The sequence below is a fragment of the Gobio gobio genome (assembly GCF_949357685.1).
Source record: "Gobio gobio genome assembly, chromosome: 17".
In the NCBI taxonomy this organism is placed as follows: Eukaryota; Metazoa; Chordata; class Actinopteri; order Cypriniformes; family Gobionidae; genus Gobio; species Gobio gobio.
This window is the reverse complement of record NC_137110.1, coordinates 35,122,980-35,145,922: the sequence shown is the minus strand read 5'-3', so window position 1 is coordinate 35,145,922 and position 22,943 is coordinate 35,122,980. Positions and strand designations below refer to the sequence as shown.

Sequence of the window (22,943 nt, the reverse complement as noted above, 5' to 3'; positions counted from 1 at the left end):
GCATATATTTAATTTATGCATTACAAAATGTGTGTAATATTTGTGTGTATACTTTTTTGCTGCAGATGGCTTGGTTTCCTCCTTTTCGTCTGTTTTTTTAGTGGTATTAAGTTTCTCTGCGCTGTCCAGGAGGGCACTGAGTGCCACACGTCGGAAGACATTTCCATGAGACTCCTTTATAAACTGAACCAGCTGACGTATGTCACAATACAGACCCTGATTTGAGTGTGTATAGATGTGAGGAGAGACAGTCATAGTGTGAAAGTGTGAAAAGAGAGATGGAAAATAAAAATAAAGATTTAAATATTCACTCTTCTTTGAACAATAGAGTTCGTTACCTGAGAGCTGCTACACAGCTATTCATTTTACATACTCATAGATACATAGAAGCAATTAAAATATAACTAGTATTATACCATGTCCTAACCAGATGCAATGCGACAAGATCCCAGCAAAGAACAATTGACGAATGTGAAAATGGGGTGTGATGCAAACTATAAATCACAAACCACAGCCAATCAAAACAAATCTTCCTCAGTTCCACCTCAGTACAGAGTTAAAAATTAAATTAAAAGGTACTTGCGGCTTTATATTTGACAATTTGACTTTATATCTAACAGTGAAACTTTTTCTTACAATTGTAACTTTTTTCTACCAATTTGTAACTTTATTTCTCATAATTTTCGACCCTATGACCTTATTATCGCAAGTCTTACAGAGTCTTTTTTGCAACAGATTTGATTATCGAAAGATTGTCGCAATTACTTTAAAAAAGTAATTGTGACTTTATATCTTGCAATGCAACTTTATTCCTCGCAACTGTGATTTGCGACATTATTTATTACAATTTGAGACTTAATTTCTCGCGATTTTCGACCAGATTTCTCGCAATTTGTGACGTTATTTCTCAGAACTTTACATCTCACAGTGTGACTAAGTCGCGATGTAACAGAAGTGACCTATATCATTATGAAATGGATTATCAAAAATAAATGATAAAAATGTAGGGCGGGACTTGGTTCTGTACATCGGTTGTTGATTGGATGGAGGCACATAATGTGAACTTACTTAGTTTGCATTCAGATCTTCTAAAGGCATGTTATTGATCACAATAAGATCAATAATGTGCCTTTAGAAAATAGATAGGATGAAGTTTTTCTTTTCATTTGGAAATAAGCTTTCATATTTACAACAGTGTAGGAGACTGACACAGGCGAGCAAAAAGTATTCTCGTCCCTTCATAAAATTAAGGTTGAACCACTGGAGTCACATGGACTATTTTAACAATGTGTTTACTACTTTTCTGAAAATGTAATTGCTGTCTATGGAGGGGTAATGACAGAATTTACATTTTTGGGTGAACTATCCCTTTAAACATGATAAACAGTGTCAGTGTGTCGTTTAATCAGAAGTACAACTTAATTTTCTACTATAAAGCAGCTCTCCAGTGTGTTTTTATCTGCGGACGTCTGACCTCGACGGACGGAACAGGAGAAATGAAGCAGAAAAGATTTCCACGTGAAAGAAGGCAAAGCCTCCGTGCACACCTACCTAGGTAATCGCCATGGACCAATGGTAGTAAAGTCCCAAAACTAACTTTTAATGAACTTTGTTTTGGCCTGATTTTGTTCGAAATTACATCACATTAGTTCATTCTTTGATTTTGCCTGAAGTATATCGGGGCCTTTAGGGTCACTAAATATCTCAAGCCCAAAGTTTTGGCAACTCATGAATTAAATGCAGTACTCTCACCAGGTTTTCAGAACTGTGAAGCTCATGTGTAGTGGAGGCACATCTTGTGATGAGAGACTTGAACATGCAGCCCACCACTACAGTCTCCATGCTCTGGGCCAGAGACTTATCTCCTCCAGTGGTGAAGTTGTTCCCGAAGCCAGCCTTGTCTGCAAAGACAAACAAGTAATCTCAGATGAGAAACTGTGACCTGAATGCCATGCCTGGGCAAAATCACTGAAGCTCAGCTATAGGTGCCAAACAATAAGGGAAGCAGGAAGCACTGATGTTTACAAGATGAAAAGGGGGAAAATCAATAGCACATATGATAGGAAAACCTAAAAAGTGATTGCGGGTTTTGAAGGTTTGCATACATGCAAGTGACTGTGGCCTGAGAGATAGTGATAGACCTAACAATCAGGTCATGCTCTGATTTCACAGCAATGTTGAGTTTTGTTTAGCTGGATCTATAAAGCCGGTTTTATTGATTGTTTATTTGGTAAGGCCTATGCACTGTTTAGCTCTACTACAGGAGAGAACATCACCCTGGACACTGTGAGGGGTGCAGGAATGGGTGTAATGCCTAGTTTTGGCAGTAAATTTAGATATTGTGTATCTACCGATGTTTCTTTTATTCGCCCTCCTGGACCTCTCACCTGCACTGCCGTATTCTGCAAGAGAAAAGATGGTGGGCAACATTGGTGTCAGGCCAGCACAGACATGTACTCGTAAGTCAGGAAACACCAACTCGCTCCAAAACACACCCACACACAGACGCACACACCCACAGATGCAAAAAAGACAACCCCCCAAAAAAACATAGGGACATCATTTTCATAACATTCACTCATGTTCACTAACTTGCCAGATATCAATCGAAATTCAGCGTATCTTGCTGTTTTGATACCATAAAATTTAAAATACAAACAATAAGAATTGGCTCTGTCAATATGATGTTTGGCAAGTCTGCTGAAAGGATGAGTGATGAGGGTTTGGGGTACAAACAGTGGAGGTTGACTGGCAGACAGACATGTAGAAAGAAAGAAAGAAAGAAAGGTCATACGAAAGAAAGAAAGAAAGAAAGAAAGAAAGAAAGAAAGAAAGAAAGAAAGAAAGAAAGAAAGAAAGAAAGAAAGAAAGAAAGAAAGAAAGAAAGAAAGAAAGAAAGAAAGAAAGAAAGAAAGAAAGAAAGAAAGAAAGGTCATACTGGCAGACATGAAGGCAGAAGACAGAAGAGGCCAAGGAGCGAGAAACGAATGACATTAAAAAATGTAGAGACGATCTGTATTTCCAGATCATTTTACAATTTAATACTTTGTAGCACATGGCCTTTTTAAATGGAATATAAGACTTGTGATATATTTATATATATTTATGATATATTTTTATTGTGATAGAACTGTAATGCCATTGCTGGCATGTCCATTCCAAAACCGAATTTCAAATTTCGGTAACACTTTATTTTAGTGTCCATGTAAATATAGTACATAGTTACTACAGTAATAACTCTAAATTAGGCATAATTACATGCAACTAACCCTCAACCAAACTCTAACCTATAGTGGGCACATGTAGTTAATTCTTATTAGTACATAAATGTATAATTACACTGTAACACAGACACCTTAAAATAAAGTGTAACCACATTTTCTATGTTGGATATACATAACCTCTAAAATATTTGGATTTGGTCTAATCTATTTGGTGGTGGAATAGTTAATTATATAAACTACTGAAAAGACAGGGATGAAAAAGCCCTGATTTATGAGGCTAAATTGCTAAATTAGGTGTTCTGATCTGTTCTGATTGGTCATGGCTGTGTTATTAAGCATAATTCATGTTGTGTATCATGGGAAATGTGGTATGACACAGAAATATTCAGATGTTCTGATAAATGGCAATGTTTTTATAGGAAAAGCTACTCACTTTATGCAATCAAGTCTCATTTCTTATAGAAATTAATAATGTACAGTCAGCTGATCATTTTTGCAATATTAACCCAGACAGAGGATCGAATACCACCTGTTTAAACCTGATGGGGTTTGTTTTGCTATAATGACCAGCTATATGTACAGTGCATGGGTACATGGGTATACAATAATGATTTGATTTTACTATCTTACTAAAAGATTAGCTTAAAGCTTTTGAAATCCTCCCGAGACCAGAGGTGGACAGTAACTAAGTACATTTACTTGAGTACTGTACTTAAGTACACTTTTTGAGTATCTGTACTTTACTGGAGTATTATTTTTTAGGGATACTTTTACTTTAACTTCACTACATTTGAAAGACAAATATCGTACTTTTTACTCCACTACATTTCTATCAAGGTCCTCGAAGTCGAAAGTCGTTTCTGTAGCAGCTTTAAAAGTCAGTGGATGAATTTTTTCTTCTTTAAAAGGAATTTTTTTTTTTTTTTTTTTTTTTTTGCAGACAGCCTATCAGTAATCACTCTTGTATAGGGTCATGTGAAGTTTCCCAACATTTTTTAACACTGATCAGTTTACAGCAAAATGGAAGAAGACGGTTCCTCGGCACAGTGTGTGCACCCATGGCTATACTCAAAAAGTATGTTTCAGTTTTCTCAAAAGATTAAAGATTAAATTAGTTGGCATACACTTTGATGCATGTCTCATAAAATGTTAAAAAATGTAAATGTCTTGGAGACAGAGTAAGTTGGGGGAATATCGGATGTGTATCAGTGTATAGGGTCCATGCATTCAGCCTTAAAGTGACAGCAGCTTTGTTAAGAGCTTTGTAACTTTTATACAAGAAATTTTAAATTTCAATACTTGTATAAAAGTTACAACGCTCTATACAAATGTAAAGAAATGAGTTTAAGGTAGTCGTATGCTAGCATGTCGGATGGAGCATCACTGACTGGCTTAAACCACCTTGGTGGCATAATGTACATTTATACAACAATGCAACAATAATAAAATAATGCATTGACATAAAAAAAAGGAAATTTACTTTTGATACTTAAGTACTTTTAAAAACAAATACTTCTGTACTTTTACTTAAGTAAAAATCTGTTTTTAGAACTTTCACTTGTAACGGAGTAATATTTGACCAGTAGTACTTTTACTTTTACTCAAGTAATAGAGTTGTGTACTTTGTCCACCTCTGCCCGAGACCCAGTCATAGACTTATGTCTTTTGTAGAGGATATTACATTTTAGCAAATTTCTCTGAGATCATATATGTCAGTTTTAAGTCTGGATGAGTAGGGTACAACGGGGCTAAAGGCTCCACGGGGTAAAAGGCTCCTTTGATTTTATTTTCCTCTAAACCACTAGATGGCACAAAAACTTGCCTCAGCACTTTCCAAAACAACGGCTTTTCAAGATGCACGTGGAAATTTGTCTGATCTTTGATGCGATCACGGGCAGCAGCGCTCATTTGATTTAATATTTGATGTTTTTTAAAATGTTGTAGATTTAAGTAGCAAATAAGAATCGCTAAAATTATTGAATATATTTTGAAACAAAGGTCTTGTTAATGTTTGTCAGTTTTGTTCAAGGTAATTAAAGCAACTGTTTTTCAATGACGGAATAATATGTAAAAGTATGGTATTTGGGGTAAAAGGCACCCTTGCTGTCAGGGCAAAAGGCACCATATTTAACATGATAATAAACAGCTAGCTGACTTTTCCATTTGTTGACATGACATGGTTAGATTCAGATTGTAAGTATATCATATATTAAGTTGGGTGTTCACCTTAGAGATAATCACCATATTTATAATGAAACTATCATATTAAAAAAAATTATATTAATCATATCATATAATAAAATATAATTTATTGTTACTACTGTAAATCTATATTAAATTATTATGGTATCTCCTTCAATGCTTTCAGAATCTTTACTTTTTTAAATGATTTTGTTTCTATATTTTTCAGATATATTTCTATATTAAAATTTTTTAATGACAACATATTTATTGATCAAAAATGAATTATTTTATTCATCAAAATAAACAGAAAATAGTTCAAACTTTGCTAAAGTGATTGTTTTGAACAAGTATTAACTTAGACATTATTAAAAAAAACTAGTGCAGGGCAAACGATTAATCGCGATTAAACGCATCCAAAATAAAAGTTTGTGTTTACATAATAATTATACACAGCACACACACATATATTATGTATATATAAATACACACACAGGCATGTATATATTTAAGAAAAATATGTTATTTTATATATAAAATATTTATATTTATAAATAAGATAAATTATCTATACACGAAGGAGTGTGTATATATATATATAAAATTATACAGAGCACACACACATATATTATGTAAACACAAACTTTTATTTTGGATGTGATTATTCGCGATTAATCATTTGCCCAGCACCAGAGGTGGACAAAGTACACAACTCCATTACTTGAGTGAAAGTAAAAGTACTACTAGTCAAATATTACTCCGTTACAAGTCAAAGTTCTTAAAAACTATTTTTACTTAAGTAAAAGTACAGAAGTACTTGCTTTTAAAAGTACTTAAGTATCAAAAGTAAATTTCCTTTTTTATGTCGATGCATTATTTTATTATTGTTGCATTGTTGTATAAATGCACGCTATTCCATGGTGGTTTAAGCCAGTTAGTGATGCTCCATACGACCACCTTGAACTAATTTAAATACTTAAAAGTTACAAAGCTTTTTACAAAGCTGCTGTCACTTTAAGGCAGAATGCACAAATCCAACACACTGATACACATCCGATATTCCCCCAACTGTTTACGTTCACTTAAGACATAATCAACTTTGTTTACGTGAATACTTCCCAAAATGAAAATTGACATTTTGTGTGTATTGGTCTGTTTAAGTGCGAAAAACACACAAAAGAAAGCTCTATTCAGTACTCGTGCATCTCAGAGGCACATAAAAACAGACTGAACTGAGCTCCTTCATCATGCTTTTTCAGATTCATCCATACGTCTATGCTTCTCTTTCTCCCAGACATTTACATTTAGCAAAAAAGAAAAAAAAAAACTTTTAAAGAAGAAAAAAAATCATCCACTGACTTGCAAAGCTGCTACAGAAGCGACTTTTGACTTCGAGGGCCTTGATAGAAATGTAGTGGAGTAAAAAGTACGATATTTGTCTTTCAAATGTAGTAAAGTTAAAGTAAAAGTTTCCCTAAAAAATAATACTTCAGTAAAGTACAGATACTCAAAAAGTGTACTTAGGTACAGTACTCAAGTAAATGTACTTCGTTACTGTCCACCTCTGCCCAGCACTATAAAAAAACCTAAAATTTATTTTTGTGTGCCTTTTGCCCCATGCTGGGGAGCCTTTTACCCCATGTGTGGGGTAAAATGCCCCCTGCCCCCCACGACACCCCATACATTTTAAAGATTTTTAAATAAAATAAACCACTCTTATGATTTATTTTCCCACAACATCTGTTGCTCCATAAATGTTCAATACAAACATATATATTTTTCTGTATATCATACACTATAGGAGTAGTGAAAAGCACATTTTTCTTAAGGTGTGCCTTTAGCACCATTGTACTCAACTGTAAAGAGCACATTCAGTGCTTTTCAGATATACCAAATGTTTGGAGGTTTCACCATGACAACTCCTTCTCCTTGGTCTTGGTCTGAATGACAAAATTTAGCACTCTTATGGAAATATGAAAATATTTTGTAATTATCATTTAAATCTGACTAATTAATTTTTAAATAAACAGGAAAATGTTACGGGGCTTCAAGTCAGAATATGTCTTTCTGTTACGAAACAGAGCATCGACAAACAGTGTTTTCCCCCTATACATGTCTTTCATTCTTAAAAACTGGACATAAAATATGAATGACATTTTTTTTGTAAATTCCAGTTGTTTCTTATGCTCCCTCCAAACAACGTGATGACAAAAAAAATCTGGGTCTCAGGAGGTTATACAGAAAACAGCTCAATATTACTAAGAAAACAAGTTCAGCAACAAAATGCTGCTACAAGATTATAATATCAATTTATATATATTATTATTATTCATCTTAAATCTAAGTTACTTTTATGGACTAGTTAATTAATATAATTAGCTACAATGTTACATGTCTTCATCTATTTTAATTTCTCTCTCATCGAGCTCTTTACGCTTCTTACCGGTTTGTTGTTCTTCCAAGCAATGGTTTCATTTTCTTGCCTCTAGTCATCTATCAAAGGTTTTATCCTCACCCTATATATTAAAATGAACATTCAAGTCTTCGAGTCACAAGATGACACCATTGCTATTCTAATCTCCGTTTGTATGAAAACAGACGCTAAAGTTATACATGAGACATGAAAGTAGCACCGGCATCTTGCTATGGACAACAATCAAATATACAGTTTAGCGGTTATTATACAAAAATATTTCACAGCTCAGTGACCAATTAGAATCAAGTATTTCAGAGAGCCATGTAATATACTGTATTGACAAAAGTTTTGGGACGCCTGCCTTAACATGCACATGAACTTTAATGACATCCCATTCTTAATCCGTAGGGTTTAATATGGAGTTGGCCCACCCTTTGCAGCTTTAACAGCTTCAACTCTTCTGGAAAGGCTTTCCACCAGGTTTAGGAGTGTGTTTATGGGAATTTTTGACCATTCTTCTAAATGCACATTTGTTAGGTCAGTCACTGATGCTGGACGAGAAGGCCTGGCTCTCCGTCTCCGCTCTAATTCATCCTAAAGGTATTCTATCGAGTTGCAGGCCAGTCAAGTTCCTCCGCACCAAACTCGCTCATCCATGTCTTTATGGACCTTGCATTATGCACTGGTGCACAGTCATGTTGGAACAGGAAGGGTCCATCCCCAGAAATTGTCCAAAATGTCTTGGTATGCTGAAGCATTAAGTGTTCCTTCACTGGAAATAAGGGGCCAATCCCAACCCCTGAAAAACAACCCCCCACATCATAATCCCCCCTCCACCAAACTTTACACTTGGAACAATGCAGTCAGGCAAGTACCGTTCTCCTGGCAACTGCCAAACCAAGACTCGTCTATCGGATTGCCAGAAAGAGAAGCGTGATTTGTCACTCCAGAGAACAAGTCTCCACTGCTCAAGAGTCCAGTGGCGGCGTGCTTTACACCACTGCATCTGACGCTTTGCATTGCGCTTGGTAATGTAAGGCTTGGATGCAGCTGCTTAGCCATGGAAACCCATTCCATGAAGTTCTCTATGCACTGTCCTTGAGCTAATCTGAAGGCCACACAAAGTTTGGAGGTCTGTAGCTATTGACTCTGCAGAAAGTTTCTGCACATTGTGTGCCTTAGCATGTGCTGACCCCGTTCTGTGATTTTACGTGGCCTACCACTTCGTGACTGAGTTGCTGTTGTTCCCAATTGCTTCCACTTTGTTTTAATACCATCAATAGTTGACCGTGGGATATTTAGTAGTGAGGAAATGTCACGAATGGACTTATTGCACAGGTGGCAACCTCTCACGATACCATGCTTGAATTCACTGAGCTGCTGATAGCGACCCATTCTTTCACAAATGTTTGTAGAAGCGTCTGCATGCCTAGGGGTTTGATTTTATACACATGGCCATGGAAGTGATTGGAACACCTGAATTCAAAGATTTGGAGGGGTGTCCCAATACTTTTGGCAATATAGTGTATGCAATGAATGAATTTGACAAGATTCCAAAACCTACAATAAAAATGTATTTGTAATACATTAACAGTCAAACGTTTAATTTATTTTTTTTGTTTGTTTGTTGTGTGTGCCTTTGAAAAAGACATCTCTTGTGCTCACCAAGGCTGCATTTGTTTTTGCATTTGTGCAGCAACAGTAATATTGTGATCCATTATTACAATCTTAAAAAGCTGTTTTCTATTTTAATATTATTTAAAAATGTAATTTATTCCTGTGATGCAAAGCTGAATTTTCAGCAGGCATTACTTTCAGCAGTCTTCAGTGTCACACGATCCTTCAGAAATCATTCCAAAACGCTGATTAATTATTAATAATGGTTCTTATTGATTAGGAATTATATACTTGCTCATACACCTTCCTTGGATAATACATCACCCTGACAAGTTTTGACAAGTATTTTGATCAGTGTAAAGGAAGTAAAAATGGGTTATCATTAATTTATGACCTGTTGCAATCCATTAACTCTCCCTCTACAGAATTAGTTAAAGAGGAATGGGAGAAAGAGCTAGGAGTGGAAATTCCTGAGGAAACATGGCAGAATAGTTTAAATGATATTAATGAACACTCCATCAATTCTAGACACTGCCTCGTTCACTTTAAGGTTATTCACAGACTACACTATTCTAAAAATAAGCTGCAATACATTTTTCAGAGTATCTCACCTCTCTGTGATAAATGCAACTCAGTTGATGCTGATTTGTCACAGTTTTATTTTCTTCCCCAAGGTACAGAGTTATTAGTATAAAAAAATGGGATGCACTTTCAGAAACGTATGCAAGCACTCATCATTCTGGAACGTTCTGATCTTCACAATCTAGGGCGCAACGTACATTTCTTGCTTACAGTTTAATTATTGCCAAAAAGCTAATAAGGCTGTTCTGAAAGAAAAAAGCAGACTCCTAAGGTCAAGTTATTGTTATGGGTTATGTTTAGGTCTGTTGAGTTGTTGTCACATGGTGTTTTGGTGTTGGTTCATGTTCATTGTTCCTTGTTCATGTTTTAGTTTATCATGTTCTTGCTTTGTTTTAGTGTCATGCGCTGCGTCCCAATTCGCATACTATCCGTACTAAATAGTATTCGAAAAAGAATTAGTATGTCCCAAATCGTAGTATGTTGAAAAGAGTATTCCAAATATTCCCGGATGGTTTACTATTTCTGGTCATAATTCGAAGTGCAGATCGATGCGCACTCTAACGGCTGATATTCCCCACAACCCATTGCGAGATGGACGAGGATTCGATTAAAACTACAAACGCGGATAAAAAGTGTTAAAAAACTACAAACATGACGGTTACGCGAGTCTGGCGGTTAAATAGAGAGGATTAGATAAAGGGGTTTGAGTGAGCAATTATCAGTATTTAACCTGACGAAAAGATATTTCTTCAATGTTAGCCACATTATATTTCACCTGCAGCAGCATTGTGAACTTTTGTAAGAATATGTTTGGCCATTAACTTGGCAAACACATGAGAGGAGTCTCTGCATTAAAGACCCACGAATGTCAGATCAACGTGCGATACGGGAGGATTCTCTCCGATACGGTAGGAAATTAAATTGAATGTGGAGGATTTTAACTGTGACGATGATTGACAGGGCAGTTTAAACGGTGACGGGCTGCACGTAACTAAGCAACAGAGTCCGTTAAAGATGACGAAGTAGTATGTCCCAAAGCTTGCATACTCTTCTGCTACACACTCAAAAGTATGTACTTTTTCTTCACAAAAAGAGTACATACTTTTAGGACGTAGTATACGTAGGCGAATTGAGACGCAGCAATGTTCACAGTCTTGTCATGCACTTCCTGGTCTTGTCATGTGACTCCCATGCCCTCATGTGATCTTGTGTCTTGTCCTGTCATTGGTTCATTGTTTAATCACTGTTCACAGGTGTCACTTGTCTTGTCATTAGTCTGTGTGTGTATTTAAGCCCTCATGTTTGCCATGTGTCTTTGTCAAGTATTGTATGTTGTAACCCGCTGTCGGTGAGTTTAGTTATTGCAAGTCTTTGTTTTATGTTTGGATCTAGTCAAGTCTTTGTTTTATGTTTAATTGTAAATAAACTGCACTTGGGTCCTTCAACTTGCCTCCAGTGGATCCACGTTACAGTTGTGTTTTGATTTAGTCTCCATTGTGTTCTCTGTCCTGTCCCTATTAGACTGAGCTCTGTTTGCCAGTTTGTTCCCTTAGTCACATATTACGTATTTCGGTTTAAATGCAACTCAGTTGATGCTGGTTTGTCACATAGTTTTATTTTCTGTCCCAAGGTACAGAGTTATTAGTATAAAATGTTTTGATGCGCTTTCAGAAACACTCAGTATGCAAGCACTCATCTTTCTGGAACTTTCTGATCTTCACTATCTAGGGTGCAACATACATTTCTTGTGTACAGTTTAATTACTGCCAAAAAGCTAATACTGCTGTTCTGGAAGAAAAACAGGCACCTAAGGTCAAGTTATTGTTATGGGTCATGTTTAAGTGTTGAGTTGTGTTTTGGTTTAGTCTCCATTGTGCTCTATTAGACTGAGCTCTGTTTGCCAGTTTGTTCCCTGAGTCACATATTGCGTATTTCGGTTTATTTAAGCCCTTGGTTGCATTCTAGGAGTTTATTTTCTCTTGGATTTAATATTAAATACTGTTTGTTTCTCTGAATCTCCTGAGTTGTGCGTATTACTGCAGCCAAACCATACAGTTATGGCTTTGAAAGTTGATTTCTACTTTACACTTGGAACAAATTATCATCTGAAAGGTCATTTTAATTCTTTTGATAAGATCTGGCACCCTGACCTTGATGGAAACCCTTTTGACTAACATCATTTTGGCAATGTAATGTTATTCAATGTTAACAGGCCTGGCTTGTGATTTTTTTAACAATAATGTGTTTTTCTTTGTATTTGTATACACAAACGAAATGGAGTCGGTAAGATTACAAACCTTTCTTTAAAATGTTGTTTTCCAAATAAACATATTTGACAAAAAAGTTGCTTATTACTATCAGTGTTGAAAACAGTTTTTGCTGCTTTATATTGATGAATAGAAAGTTCAATGAACAATATTTATTAGAAAAATATTTACTGCCACTTTTTTAAAACATTGATAATAATAAGACATTTTCGAGAGCACCAAATCAGTATATTAGAAGGATTTCTTAAGGATCATGTGAAATTGAAGACGGCAGTGTCATCACAGGAATAAAATACATTTGAAATGGTATTAAAATAGTTTTTTTTTTTTTTTACTAATTGTAATAACATTTCAAAATATTAGTTTTTACAGCAAAATAAATTAATAAAAAATAACAAAAAAGAGCTTCGGTGAGCATCAGAGACTTTTTTTTTTAAGAACATCAACAAATTGTAATTATTCCAAACTTTTGGTGGGTAGTGTATGTATTTCAATGTAAAATTAAGAATTTTACTGCATTTATAGTTTTAAATAAAAGTTCAATACACCGTTTAATAATCAAATTGCAAATAATCAAGTTTAGCTCTTTTTTTAAGAAAAGACAAATACATCTCTGTGTCTGATGTATGAAAATGGGGCCCATGCTGTATATCTGGAGATTTCAGAAAAGGGATAAAACATAAGCCTGGGCATGTTAATAAGTGCAGCTCTGCCCTCTTACTGTCAGTGATTGGCTCCATGCAGAAGCCAAGTAGCGCGTGCAGGAAATCCACAATGTTGTTGAGCGAATCCTTGTTAACGTATTCTTTCATAGTCTGCCGGAACTGCACTTTATCCAGCTTGTACAGAGAAGTCAAACAGTTCTGAGCCTAAAAAAAGGACAGAACATCTAGTCATTAACCTTTGTTGTAGATAGAGCTACAGTTATTTAATCATGTCTAATAATTGCTTTGAACTAATGTAATATATTGGATACTAAATATATTATGAAATCTATATCATCTGACTATATGACTTAGTAACAACAGTATATCAACATATTGCTGTGTGACATAGGTCAGTGCTTAAACCTCTTGAAAAATAAAGGTTAATAGTCACTGTAAAATGCTATTTTAATTGTACAGATATATTGACCTGCATTCGAAGGCGGTCTCCAGAGAGCCCGCGATGGCCTTCACCACAGCCGTACGCGCAGCCGAGCGATTTTACGATCTTAATAAGCATGGTGAGAGCCAACCTGTGAGTGCTGAGGGAAGTGTCTTCATCCTGTTGATGATTTAAGAAATGCAAATCTTCCAAGTGACAATTACTCTCAGATATTCCTTTACACCAGATATATAAACTGGCTTACCTTGTTGTCCTTGTTGTTCTTTATATCATCTCTGCTTCCTCCACGACTCTCTCCACCCCCTCCTCCTCCTCCATCACCTCCACCACCTCCATTAGGTGCTGCTCCCGTGCCTCCAGCTGCCTCTCCCTGAGCTCCACCTGCACTCTGACTGGCTCCCTCCTTTGGACACTCCGCCTCTTTGTCCTCAGGTTTGGAGGATTTCTTATTCATGCTGGGAACCACGCCCAGCTGCAGAAGGCAGTCGATAATGTTGAGCGCCACGTCGCAAATCCGAGAGCTGATGTCATGGGTGAGTACGGAATATAGGGCCCGTAGAACAGCCTTGAAAAACACCACAGTGGTAAAAAGAAAGGGAACACTACTAATAATTTGAACCATATGGACAGATCTTTTCAATTAAATTTAAAATAATTGATTTTTCTCAGAAGTTGATGGCCAATCATATGATTACCAGTCAAAAGTTTGGAATATTCAATTATTATTTTTTTTGAGAGTAGTCTCTACATTTACTTAAATACAGTGAAATCAGATATATTGTGAAATATTATTACAATTTTAAATAACCATTTTCTATTTCAATATATTTTCAAATGCATGAAATACCAATGATGGCAAATCTAAATTTTCAGCATCATTACTCCAGTCTTCAGTGTCACATGGTCCTTCAGAAATAATTCTAATATGCTAAGTGATATTCTGGTAAATGGTTTTAAAGATTTGGGTGGGGTAAGTAAGAATGAATGCTTTTATTTAGTAAAGATGGAATAAATTGATCAAATGTGACAGTAAAGATATTTTATAATATTACAAAAAAAATTATGTTTAAAATAAATGCAGTTTATTGAACTATCTATTTATTAAAGAATCCTGAAAATAAATATTTTCAAAACTGATAATAATAAGAACAATTATTAATAATTTAGCAACAAATAAACATATTAGAATTATTTCTGAAGGATTATGTGACACTGAAGACTGGAGTGAAAAATGTATTACATTTTAAAATACAGAAAATGGTTATATTAAATTGTAATAAAATGTCACAATATTACTGTTTTACTGTATGTTTGGTCAAATAAACGCAGCCTTGGTGAGCATAAGATACTTTCTTTAAGAACATTACAAAACCTTAATTATTCCAAACATTTCACCAGTGATGTATACGCAAATCTGCCACTCTATGACAGTAAACTCATGCCCCTCTGCTCAAGGCTCCACCCCTTACCACAAGGTCCAGCATGCCATTCTTCAGAATGAAGTTGTTAGTGCCCTCAATGGTGTCTCGGTCCTCCAGGGATGTGTAGTTGATGCAGGAGTCTGTCAGACTTCGGGGAAGGTTGGAGCAGGCCAACGGCTCACATGGCATCTCAGGGATGGGAATGGGGTTACACAGTTTCTTTATGTGCTCTGTGAAGAAATCTGTGTAGCCTACATTAAAGGAAGCCACTGTCGTGTTAAATGTGGCCATCGTGATGGTGGAGATCTGAGAACGAACTAAAAGAAAAAAAAGAAGACTATCAGTCCACATTACTGATTAAAGAGGCAGTCACACTACAATTTTCTTCCACTGACTTCAATTTTTGCGCATGCAAATGCAAGAGACTGAAAACAAAGTTTTGCATCTCGCAGCGTTCCAAGTGTGGTGAACCTGTGAATTCATATCATGTTTTTTTTGCAATTTTTGAATTTTTTTTTTTTTTACCACAGAGCAAGAGCATAGTTGTCAAGTAATAACAAATTTTTTTCAGGAGGTTGCAAATTTTGGTTGCACTTAATTTTACAGTATGTGCACTTATGTGTACTTACCTAAGAAAGTACTGGTTAATAAGGTAACTACATGGGTTAAGGTTAGGTTTAGGGGTAGGTTCAGGGTTAGGGGTAGGTTAAAAAAGCACCACAGAGCACGCGGTTTTCATATTCATAACTCCTGACACATATTAACAAATTACTGTCACTATAAGACTTTGAGAATAAAACAGAGGTAAAAAATGGAAGCTTGAGTCTTAGATCTTTTAAATGATGTATAGTTTGTCAAGGTAATTACTTACATCTGACAGTCATTTGAGCTAATATACACAAATAAAGCTTAAGGACGAATGCGCCCTCAATCCGGTTAAGAGGTTAAGTCATATCTCATTTGTTTCACGAGGTTGCAAATGTTGGTTCTCTCTTCTTCTTCTGTGTGACAAGCGAGTGTCAGAAGCGTAAAGTGCCGCAGCACCACCTTGTGTACCGGGAGCACTATCTACTGAATTTGCACGTTCACTCGGCGCATCGCCAGTGAAAATCGCTTGGGTGTGAACACTCAAGACGAGCCGAAAAACGTCACGAAAAATGCTGGTGATAAGCACGCGCGATATTCGTCCCGGTGTGTACAGGCCTTATGGCTGCTCTGCGTTAATAAAAGGAGTGCTGTTAAACTGAATTTGCGTTAACACGTTAATTTTGACAGCCCTACTATATATATATATATATATATTGTTATCGTGACATACAATTACTAATATCGTGATATAAGATTTTGGTCATATTGCCCCCCCTAGCTAAAAGCAATGAGTAATATATCATCTGTATAATATTATTTTTTAATTCCAAATAATTATTTATTTATATGCCTTTTCACAAAACAAAAAAACTTCTCTGAAATGTTCTATGGATCCCCTAGAGCAGGGGTGGGCAATTCCAGTCCTCGAGGGCCAATGTCCTGCTGAATTTAGCTCCAACCCTAATCAAACACACCTGAACCAGCTAATCAATGTCTTCAGGATTACTAGAAGGCTACAGGCAGGTGAGTTTTATCAGGGTTGGAGCTAAACTCTCCAGGACAGTGGCCCTCGAGGACTGGAATTGCCCACCCCTGCCCTAGAGCCACCTTGTATTAAAAAAAATATTCTGTTGTACTAATAGTGTAATAATGCTTATTTGCTTACCACCCTCTTTGATAGTATTGTCACTGTGACTGTTAGAGTGTTCAGGCAGGTTGTGGTGGGAGTGAAAATGTTTTGCTCCAAGACTGTCAACTTCACCGGTAGTATCTGAGCTTCCACGACGTGTTAACTTCCCTGCAACAAAACAAAATACAGCCACTATATGACAATACAATATTACTTTTAATTACATGACAATATTTTATTATTTTAGTCAATACAATTATAAAATGTAAAAGTTTTATGAATTCAATTTATTAGACATGCTTTGAAAAAGAATTGGGAAAAAATAAAACAGATTTCTTATGGCCCTACATACCCATGATGGTGGAAGGCCAACCCCCACGGTCCAGTGTGCGACGGTCATCTCCCAGTCCAGAGAAGCTTCCGAATGAGAAGGTGCTGCGTGTGGGTGAGACGTCCAGGTGATCCTCATGCATCAGGAAAGGTACACCCATCCGCCTCTGCCGTTTTTTCCCAGTATGGTGGAATGGGATAGAGCCCTTTCTCTCCCGATCCTCTCTACGGTTCTTAAACTGTAAAAGCATTGACAAGATAAAACTTTTAACACGTGTGGCTGTATCAAGAAAGCACATGACGAAGGAGTAGTCAAAATGAAACAGTCTTTTAATAATCAGAGAACACACAGGAGAATTTACGTAACAACCACTTAGCACAAACATTGACGACAGCACAAAGTACAGAATGAGAACTGAGGGCTCATATACACACACAGAGATCGTTAATGTAACAAGAAACACCTGCATAACTTAATCAATGACCATGGAGACAAACCAGGAAACACAGGGAAAAAGGAACTGAACACAAGAAGCACAAAACCAAAACGGACTATACATGTTACATTAACAAGTGGCTAGAAAAATGGTCAGTTTTTAAGCAAAGATATCCCGCCCAGAAAATTAGGATGTTATATTAACATTTTAAATGGGTTTTTGTTAAATCTAAGATATATACATGAACTATGCATAAATAAAATAATATGCAAACCTTTTTAAATATGTTCATGCCCATCTCAGCTGAAAGGTCAGGGACTGCTTGTCTCCTGAGGTTAGTAACGGACACCTTGGAGAAGGTCTCAGAGCTCAAGGACCTGCTCTCCTCATTACATTTCAGAGTCATATCCTTAGAAAAATAGGAAGGAAAGGTTACACTTTATTTCGATAGTCCACTTTAAACATTCTACTAACTATCAGTAACTTTGCAACTACATGTCAACTAACTGTCAATAGAGTATTAGTTGACTTTCAGTAGACTGGTAGGTTATGGTTAGGTGTTAGGGTTCAGGTTAGTAAAATAAGTTGAATTGTAGTTGCCAAGTTACTTATAGTCAGTAGAATGTCTGTTGGGGGACCAACAAAATAAAGTTTTAGTAAATATTAATCAGACAGTCTACAAATACTCTAATGACAGTTAGTTGACATGTAGTTGCAAAGTTACTTATAGTTAGTAGAATGTCTAAAGTGGACTTTCAAAATAAAGTGTTACCGAAGGAAAAAATAGGGTAAATGGCTAAAATGTTGGGTAAAACTTTATTTTTCGATAGGTCACTTTAGACATTCTACTAACAACAGGTAACTTGGCTGTTACATGTCAACTACCATTCACTAGAATATTAATATACTGTCTGCTTGATGATTTAACCATTCAGTTGTGATCGACTTTCTGTCAATTTATGGATCATAACTCTCCATGTCAAATGATTTTTGACCGCTTCTTTCAATTCTTTCATGGACATGTTCATGTCTGCCTTGAGTATGTCCAGCCAGCTTGTTATTTGATGTCTTCTTCTCATCAAACTAACTATGCCCAGTATGAATGCTGTTTCCAAGGAATTAGCTTGCATGATATGACCAAAGTATGAGAGCTGCTACTTGGTGATTTTTCCCTCAGTGATATCTTTGTTTTGACTCACTCTAGGATCGTCTTGTTCGCCATTTTTCGACCTTAAACCTTTACTGCCAAATGCTGTCCAGACTGTAGCTTCCTGATTCTCATAGAGTGATCGTATCAATCCTTCCAGATGCTCTGGGAGGCCCATTTGCTTCAGGCAATTCCACAGCTTGTCATGATCCACACAGTTGAATACTTTACTGTAATCGGTGAAGCACATATACTCGTCCTTTTGGTATTTGTGAGTCTTCTCCATGATCCACCGCAGGTTCGCAATTTGAGCTCACATTCTACTGACTGAAGTTCGTCAACTTATTCTACTAACTCTAACCTAAGTCTACTAAATCTCTAATAAGAGTTAACTGACATGTAGTTGCAAAGTTACTAATGTCTAAAGTGGACTATCGAAATCGAAAGTGCAACCAAAAGCAACGGCACATCCTGAATACTTAGGTTTAGATTAGATGATTGTATGGCCATAAAACAGGATTGTCATCTAATCTAAACCTAAACAATCTAAAAGGATTCCGGATGTCCCATTGCTGCTTTTAACAGAAATGTTCAAGCCCTCTTATTCAAAAAGGTCACATTAGTACAAGCAGTGACGCTGCTCGGGCTATGTAAATGGAATACTGATGAGAAGCACGCATTTAATTAATTCCTGAATGAATCAGCATTTTTGCAATTGAATTAATAATTCAATAACTCATTCATAAAGACAGAAACTTGCTGCAAAAACACAGTTTTTCCCATAACCCATTACTAGTGGCTTCTTTGAATATTTATTTCTGGAGGGGCACAATCAGTCAGTTGTCAAGCAATATGAGGGCACATATAAACATTTCTAGTAATTTTGAATCAAGCAAAAATGCGTTTAAACAGTCCACTTGGACTGGCCGTATTATCTCACATAACTCACATGAGCTAGCAAAAGACAATTCATCAACAAAATATTGTAAATGAATAACTGAATATTATCAGTACCATACATAAAACCTTTTTTTTAATTAGTATGGGTCGATATTCGATATAATATCATCTGTTGTTAGATATTTAATTGTGCATTATATTTTTACATTTAGATAACCTTTGCCATCCTTTAACACTCACTTAAACTTAATCTTTACTTACACTGATAATGTAATAACACAGTTAAAAGTAATTGTTATGGAGGTCTCAAAAGGATTTTAAAGTGTATATTTCAATTGCTGTGCTGCCTAAAATTCACTAGTTTTTTTAAAAAAAATTTAATTTTATTTGGAATTTTAATATCACCCATTTATTGATTATCGGCCATAGCATAAAACTAATAATCTGCTTATTCAAATCAATATCAACCAGAATTTTAATATCTGTGCATCTCTAAACTAAACTAACATTGTATAGAATTTCACAACTGCACCTGTTGTCATGCCTATGGATTGTATTTTATTCCTTTTATGTTTTGTATTATAATTTCAAGTGAATTGATGATCATTCAATGTATTTCATACTCTGGCCCCGTCAGAACCTAATACAATTGCACCACTGCCCATTACTACCTGAAACTGTCTCACAGTCAGTTAACAAACATGTTAATGATTACCTGTGTTTTGTGAGTATTGACCAAAGATGGGGTAGCAGCCACCATGGAGCTACTGCGGGGTCGTGGTAAGGGGGGTATCAGGGGCTCAGGGGGGCGTTCAGGCTTCTCCTGCAGTATCTGACGCAGCCGCTGCAAGTAGAATATGAGGGCCCAGTGCACACCTTCTTCTGTCCAGTGAGGCTGCATCAAGCAACGCAGCACTGCAACGTCAAAATAGGTGGCATACCTTGCTCGCTGCGATACTGAGATGCCACCTGGGACTGAGAAACTTTCGGTGAAAGAAAGACAGAGAGATTGTTACAGAAAATGATGGTCAAAGAACGGAAGTTCAGACTGAGGTTGCTGAGAACCGTTGCTTGGCAACTGCACTGCGATCACATGCACAGACTAACGCTGTGACAGATGGGAGTCTGACTGGAACTGGACAGTTTATCTAGCCAACATAGGATAAGTTTAAAGAAAATGCTTTAAGATCGTTCTAGTTTTAAAAGATTATTATGGATTTGTTTGACTTTTTTGCCAACATTTTATAATAACGTTCAATTTGTTAACATGTTATCATGAACTAACAATGAACAACAATTTTTACATAATTTATTAATCCAGGTTAATCTTAATTTATAAATGTATTATTTTTCATTGGTAATTCATGTTCGTTCGTACTAAAGCTAATTATGTTAATTTAAAGAATTAGATATGTCAAAAATGTATTCATATATGTAGAAAGTAACATTAACTAAGAATAATAATAGCTGTAAAAGTATTTTTCATTATTATTTCATGATAGCTAGTGCATTAGTTAATTGATTAACAGAGATTAATCTAAAATGTTGTCAGTGTAGAGGAAAACCACTCAGAAATTAGATTTTTGATTGGATTGTTTTCTATAAATAGCTACTGAGGTTTTTCCCTTATATTTCAACATAGAATGATATAGTCCTGCTACATATATGTACCACCTGTATGTACAAACACTCACTTCTTCTGTTGGGAAAATCCTCTCTCAAAGGCCTGCTGTGAAGACCCTCCCTTCTCCACAGAGTTGCCACGACGACAGCTCTGTCCTGTCACTGAGGGGGAGGAGCAGTCAGGCAGGGCTGATTCACATACCACCTGAAAGCCGAGACAGAAGAGGAAATCACATGACCCCAGCAGAACAATGATGTTAATGCACTACGAGGGGAAATTAATTTACGAAGGGACTGAATGAGCCACAAGGGGCTGTGCGGCTGCAAATCAAAGTCTGAATACTCACTGCAGGGCATGGGTTACTGGTATCATGAGGACTACACTGGTTATTCACTGGAGAATTCCTCTTTGCTGTGGAGAATATAACAGAGAGATATAAAGCAGATGTTTTAAGCACGAATGATTTGCACACATGAACAACTGGTAAAATGGATAAAAAATGACATCGATGTTGAGGACAGAGCTTGAAAGAAGAATCGTAAAAAAAATAGGTGAATTCATAGAAATCTGACCTGTAACAATGTTACGCATGGGTTTGACAAGGGCAGAAAAAGCAGGAACATCAGGTTGACGGTGCTCCCACATTGGCTGCCAAATAACAAGCCCACCAGCCAGTCGAAAGGTGAGGTCTGACTCCTGCCAAATGAAAAATTATCAACAATGTTAGCAGTTCAAACAAATTAATTAATAAAAAAAAATCAAACATTAAAAAGGAATACGCACAGCCAAAAAATTATGATGGATTTTGAACTGATAAAGTAGAGCTCAACAATGAGGATTTTAAGATTTTACTTGCTTTGTCCAGCAAATTTTCATCGGCCCCACCACAAAAGAATTATCCATTTTTGTTTTTGGTAGAAATATTAATATTTTCCAGTAAATGTTAAGTTTTCTTTTTCACTCACTAAAACATTTAGATTATTATTATTTAAATGTATAATAAGATTATACAGCTGTAATGTAAGCCAGCTAGATAACATTATCTAATGACAAATCAGAAGAATGTATAACAATGTAGAATATATCATAGAACAGGGGTTTTCAAACTTTCTGATGCCAAGGACCCCCAAATATGATGAACCTTTTATGAGGGACCCCCTTCCTAAAACCCATCTATATTTTAAACTGTTAGATAAATAGTAAGTGTGACATTATAAATACAACATATTGTTTCTAAACTTAAAAGGGTGAGCAAGATAAAGGGGACTATAGTGAGAAAAACTCACTAGAAAGATATAAAACAAACATATACGATTAGTATGTATACAGCAAGAAAGGAGAGAAACATTTAGAAATGAAACGCTTAGAATGTTCGGTAGACTTTAAACATTTTTGCTTTGTCTTTTTACTTTCTGAAATCTTCTGGGGACCCCTTAGAACCTTCTGGAGGACCCCTGGGGGTCCCCGGACCGCAGTTTGAAAACCACAGTCATAGAAAACCAAGACACTATAATTAATGCACAAGATCAATGAATCCAAAATGTACAGTGGCAACACAGCACTTTCCCAAAATGGCAAGTGAGTCAGCAGGCCATCCTTTTTGTTGAGCCCTGTCGAAAAACATAAACAATATAAACAGTTAAGGTTCCAACCTTGATCCGGTTAATGAGGGGAGCAAAGAGAAACACAAAGAGCTCCACAGTGGCCATGTTTTTGTGGTAGAGTTTGGCACGGGCATACTCATTCTCTTCAGTGGTGCTGCCATTGCGGTCTGTGAGACCCTGGTTTCCCACGGGCTGAAGGTAGGCACTACTGCCACCACTGCTGCCCCCAGACCAGCCGTGTCCCAGGCCAGGCTCCTGGTGACACTCCTGCGCCGCTTCCAGAAGCATCCAATGTAGAGTGTGAAGGAGTTTGGTTTCAGCTACCCCGAGTTTATCCTGGTGTCCTGGTGAAAAGAGATTGTGGACATT

The 22,943-nt window shown here is 36.4% G+C and overlaps 1 protein-coding gene across 1 annotated transcript in view; it reads right to left on the bottom strand.

Annotated features, from left to right (window-relative positions):
- Positions 1 to 22,943, bottom strand: part of unc80 (unc-80 homolog (C. elegans)) — a gene marked incomplete at its 3' end in the record, with an annotated part of 67,354 nt that overhangs the window by 42,718 nt on the left and 1,693 nt on the right. The window contains exons 4-18 of the mRNA XM_079841011.1: positions 22,623 to 22,918; positions 21,543 to 21,666; positions 21,317 to 21,381; positions 21,041 to 21,174; positions 20,062 to 20,329; positions 17,574 to 17,708; positions 16,885 to 17,101; positions 16,569 to 16,700; positions 14,864 to 15,132; positions 13,639 to 13,959; positions 13,422 to 13,553; positions 13,009 to 13,156; positions 2,352 to 2,402; positions 1,753 to 1,901; positions 53 to 216 (exon numbers count right to left, since the gene is read on the bottom strand). Coding sequence (XP_079697137.1) covers positions 53 to 216; positions 1,753 to 1,901; positions 2,352 to 2,402; positions 13,009 to 13,156; positions 13,422 to 13,553; positions 13,639 to 13,959; positions 14,864 to 15,132; positions 16,569 to 16,700; positions 16,885 to 17,101; positions 17,574 to 17,708; positions 20,062 to 20,329; positions 21,041 to 21,174; positions 21,317 to 21,381; positions 21,543 to 21,666; positions 22,623 to 22,918 — 2,605 coding nt within the window. The remainder of the gene's footprint in view (positions 1 to 52; positions 217 to 1,752; positions 1,902 to 2,351; positions 2,403 to 13,008; positions 13,157 to 13,421; positions 13,554 to 13,638; positions 13,960 to 14,863; positions 15,133 to 16,568; positions 16,701 to 16,884; positions 17,102 to 17,573; positions 17,709 to 20,061; positions 20,330 to 21,040; positions 21,175 to 21,316; positions 21,382 to 21,542; positions 21,667 to 22,622; positions 22,919 to 22,943) is intronic.